The sequence below is a fragment of the Varanus komodoensis genome, unplaced genomic scaffold (genome assembly GCF_004798865.1).
Source record: "Varanus komodoensis strain SLA01 unplaced genomic scaffold, ASM479886v1 scaffold130, whole genome shotgun sequence".
NCBI lineage: Eukaryota > Metazoa > Chordata > Lepidosauria > Squamata > Varanidae > Varanus > Varanus komodoensis.
This window is the reverse complement of record NW_025335377.1, coordinates 137,322-142,260: the sequence shown is the minus strand read 5'-3', so window position 1 is coordinate 142,260 and position 4,939 is coordinate 137,322. Positions and strand designations below refer to the sequence as shown.

The 4,939-nt window shown below is 52.4% G+C and overlaps 1 protein-coding gene across 1 annotated transcript; it reads left to right on the top strand.

Moving 5' to 3' along the window:
- Positions 1-663: 663 nt before the first annotated feature.
- Positions 664-4,585, top strand: LOC123019586 (cardiotrophin-2-like). Its single transcript, XM_044422567.1, has 3 exons — positions 664-679; positions 1,630-1,772; positions 4,127-4,585. Exons 1-3 carry the CDS (start codon positions 664-666, stop codon positions 4,583-4,585), a joined length of 618 nt encoding a protein of 205 aa, XP_044278502.1.
- Positions 4,586-4,939: the final 354 nt, after the last annotated feature.

The following is a 4,939-nucleotide window of genomic DNA, read 5'->3' as shown; positions in this document are numbered from 1 at the left end:
GCCTCGGCGTTTGCCCAAATGATCCGACCCCTGGCACCAGACTTGCCTGGCAGAGAAGAGTATAACTAGTGGAACTTACCAGCTGGATGATATTAGTCTCCAACGTTTAGAAATGACATCCCTTCAGTGTGTTTGACAGCCACCCCAATGCTTTCCCCTCTTTTTTCTCCTCTCCTCTCTTTTCCTCTCTTTTCTATACAGGAAATTAAACATTTCACAATCAGCCACACCTCTTCTTGCCCTCCTTTAGTTCTGCTCCACCCACAGCAAGTGTCAGGCTAGGGCAAAGACCAGGAAACTAATGGTCCCTTTATGTAGGAGGTGTTTACCTCAGAAGGGGAGGGGGCTGGAAATTTCAAAACATGGGGATAAATCCTTGGCTGCCTATAAAAAGCTGTCTCAGTGGGGCTTGGATTGCCAGCAAGAAAAGCAGCCCTGGGACAAAGGAAGGCTCAGCTGATGGTGCCAGGAGAGACAGTCAAGTCAGGAGCAGATGTTCAAGTATCTGCCGCTTGGGGGCGACAGAGGGAATCCCAGAGAACGTACCCAGAACTTTCCCTGGGGAGTCGAGGGAAGAAGAGATACCCCCCTTCACCATTAGGGGGTGACAAAGAGACCTTGGCATTGTCCCTGGGATCGAAGGCTCCTTAAAGCGAAGTAATCATGAGTCCTTCTGCCGGTAAGTGCAACCCTTTTTCCAGGACTGGCTGAAACTGAGATGTGGTGTTCAGAGCTGTTGGTGGCAGTGGAGAGCTTTGGGAAATTTTAAGAGCATCTTGGATTCCTGATAAGAGAATACTCATGCTTGCTAGCAGGTTTCACTGTAAATGTACTTGATTTTCATGATGTCCTTTCCCCAGGGAGCTCAGAGCACTGGGGTATCGACCCTACCCAATTACCCAGTGACATAGGTTAGTTTGATGTAGGTTAGGCTGCGAGGTAAGCCAGGCCAGCGAGCTTCATGTCTCGGGGGATTTGAGTCTGGGTCTCCTTGATACAAGTCTGACACTTGTTGGGTATGTACTGAACAGTGTTTGTGTGTGGTTGTTTAGAATGCTAATGCCAGCGAAGATGCAAGGCATTCTGAAGAGGAACTGCCAAATGGCAACTCCCCTTCGACCTGGCAGCGAAAATAGAATTATAAATGGAATAATGGAAAACTTGCTCCTCCTTAAGAATATCCCAAATCTGCCATCAAATGTGCTCTACGGTGAAGGCTGACCCTCGCTAAGGCAGGACAGGTCTGCAGCGTGGCCAGTGGAGACTTTGTGGCAAACTGCAGGCTCCTTTGGGCCAGAACAAACCTTAGTCTAAGTCTGCTTCAGCTCTTTGCTCTGACGGAGATCCTAAATGGGGATCGAGGTGCCAAGACTATTACAGCAGCTCAGGCACTCGTGAAGGACCAAACTCCTGCAGCTCCTCCTCCTCCTTGCTGTCCCTGCCCATTTTCCAGCCCCCTCTGAGCGTTCAGGCAGTGAGCAAAGAGGGGAATAGGGTCTGTGCCCTTCCCTTGGGATTGGGCTCAGAGGAGGAGGGCCATGAGAGGCCAGGGGGAGATAAGCCCTGTTGGAGAACTGCCCCGTCGAAGACCTGGAACTGACAATGAAGATTTCCTCTGTTCCTTTTCAGTGAGAAGCCTCTGGGTCCTTTGTGCAGCCCTGGTCCAGGCCGCATCTCCTAATCCAGACTGTTTTATCAACACCAAAATTGCGCAGACCTTCAACCTGGTCCACCTCCTGAAAGCCAACACCACCGTCCTTCTGAACACCTATGTAAGAGTTTCACCTTGCAGAATCTGAGGGTGCAGAATGGGTATCTCTTCTGCCAGTGTTTTTCAAGGGCAGCTCTGCCTGGAATTCCTTGGATGTTCCTTGTTGGGGTCCATGCAAGAGTGTTTCCGCACCACTAACGGTGAAGGGTCGAGTGTCTGCGAGAAACATCAAGAGTGCAGCAACTCAGACCCACGAGGTAACACCCCCTTGCTCTTGATCACCAAGAGTGTGGCAGTTCCCAGCTTTCCCAGAATATAAGCAATTGCAAATCACACTGTATCAAGTGCTGCTTCTGCTTCTGAACAGGCTCTGCCAGGTGCCTTGGGAAAATGCACAAGCCAGGTATCAAGGTGTTCAGCTGTCCCTGATTGTTATTCCCAGCATGTATTAAGAGTCCTTGCATTCAGGCTCAATCCACAGGGAGGTATTGACAGAAACAGCATATCAGAGTTCACACAAATGGTATCACCACATGAGATCACTTTTATGAAGGATTCGACCAGCCTTGCACAACCCGGTGCCCCCAGATGTGCTGAACTTCAAGAGCCAGCTTGCTGGGGACTGGACCTAGCCGGCTGAAGATCACGAGGGGTGCAGTTTAGAACATCTGGAGAGCACCAGGTCGCAGAAGGCTGGCTTGGATCAGCTCTTGGAGGAGAGACCTAAAGTGGGTGTGCTAGGCAGGAGAGAGATCAGAGGTGGGCACTTGTCACACAAGGCAGCTTTCTGGCCTCAGGGCCACTTTTGCACGACGGACTTGACCGCTTGACCGCAATGGTTATGGTGAACAGCCTTGTCTGTTCTTTAAGGCTCCTGGGCGAAAATTCTCTTAGAGAGAAGGGGGCTGATGTGAGGGAAAGGGAAAGGGGCCCAATCCTCTCCCTAAAGCAGGACAGGGCGACTTCCAGAGATCTGGTCTGGTGGTTGTTTTCATCCACAGACCCCACCACAGGCCTCAGAAGCCCCCACTTCATAAAAGACCAGAATGGTTGGTGCCATCAAATCTCATCAGCAAATGCTCTACAAAGCGCCGTGATTTAGCCAATTTACAAGCTGACCTGAACGCTTTTGACCAAGGGGCCAAATTTAACTTGCAAGCAAGCTAAATCTGGAACCGTCATGCATACCTTTGGGGGAATAGGTCATGGGGTCCACAAGCCGTGCACTGCCCCTGGCTTAGCTCTACCCTGAGTGCTGAGTAGCTGCCTCTCCCCCCAGCTCTACATGCAAGCTCAACAAAACAAAAAGCAGGGCTAGCAAAAACCTCCAAGCAATTTCACCAAGCAGGCTGTTTCATGGGTTACTAGTCCCTGGTAAACACGGGAAGGTCCTGGAGAAATGCCTAGAGCAGAAACTATGCTCTTGCCATACCTGGCCGTGCCAGCGCCCTCTGGCTAGTTGCACACCTGAATCACCGACGAAGAAGCAGCACGGAAAGGTGGCCCGGGGCTCCCTCGGCCCCACTGTTGGCGCTTGGCTCTGCAAGGTGTTCGAGGGAGAGGAGGAACCTGTTTGTCCCCCCCCCCCCCCCTGCAACCCCGGAGCTGCAATCCGCTCCTTTGCCTCTATTCTGATCCTGCAGAGAGTGGCTGGGTGCCCAAGCATTTCCCATGCCCCACTTCCCGCAACCTGCCCGGGCACAAGATGCCAAAGGGAATGAAGTCATCGCAACCCCGAGTCCTGGCATGCAGTCAAGGTGCAGAAGATCCGCAAGAAAGAGAAATTCGCATTGATGGAACTGCGGTTGGCTGAGCCAGAAAACAACAAGAGGCTTATTTCTCTGGCCCTCCCATGAGGAATTCCAGAGGGATGAAGGAACCTGGGAAGGGTGGGTGCCACCCCCGGAGTTACTGCAAGATGACTAGGCAGGAGGGCATCGCTGGCAGCTCTCCAGGGCCCTTTATTGACGCACTGCTGCCAGCTGCCCATAATGCTTAACCTTTCTGAAATCCTGCCATTTGGACTTGGGGAAGGGCTGGAACAGCGCAACCCCTGGAAGGTACTCATCGTCTTTCTTGTCTGGGTAGGATTCTTGTGCCTTTGGCAAATGCTCCGCAGGTACAGCTTTTCTCAGCACGCAGCTGCCAAGCCAGGAAGTTTACAACAACAGATAAACCCAGCTTGAATCTGGGTTGTCGCAACTTGAATTGATTACTCTGTGTCCTACACTCTGGCACCAGCAAGAAGAGAAACTTCCATGGGCAGCTGGTTGTCCACTGGGGGAAATGGGGGCTGGACAAGCTAGGCTTTGGTCTGAGCCAAGCGGATTTTTATACTCTTGTGGTCTTATAGGTCTCTCTCTCTCTCTCTCTCTCTCTCTCTCTCTCTCTCTCTCTCTCTCTCCCCTTTCCCAGCTGAGTCACCAAGGTAGTCCTTTCAGTGACCCGGGCTTCAGCAGTTCAAAGGTGCAGTACAAAGGAGTGCCAACGGCCTCCATCCCTTTCCTAAAATGGCGGACTCTTAGTGACACGGAGCGTCTGGACAAGAACTACGAGGCCTACACCATTCTGTCTGAGTTCCTGCAGCTGGTCTGGGATGACCAGTTTCACATCAGTGACGGCAAAGATGAGCTGCTGGAGATGCTGCGAGTGACCCGGCTGCGCATCCAAGGCCTGCTCAGCAACCTGACTTCCATCATGACCGCCTTGGGTGTCCCGCCAACCCCTGTGGCAGACCTGCTCACGCCAGAGGTTATTGAAGCCACTACCTTTGAGAAGAAGATTCGGGGCTACGTGGTATGCGACTCTTACCGGCAGTGGGTTGAGCGGACGGTGAGAGACTTCTCGCTTCTCATGGAGAAATTCCCGACTTAAGGATTGCTCAAGGAGTTGGTGTGGATGGCTCCCTCACACCAAAGGCCTTCTTGCAGATTTCGCAGGGCAGTGGGGCTGGAGGGAATGCAGGTGCAGCATCTTGAGCTGGGGTCGTGATCCTCTTTCAGCCTTACGGAACTCGGCGGCTGCACGGCAAGGAAAGGGGGGCAGGCCCCAAGGAAAACGGGGCAGGCCAAAACGCCAGCCTAGTTTAGCCTAAAGCTCTTACCACCAGCCTTAGAGGATGCACTGAAGCCTTCTGGAATGGGGATAGGGGGGATGTAAAAAAATCTGGGAAACACCGAATGACTGGCAGCAGGAGGAGGAAAAGGGGAAAGGGAAGGGGCCAGAAGA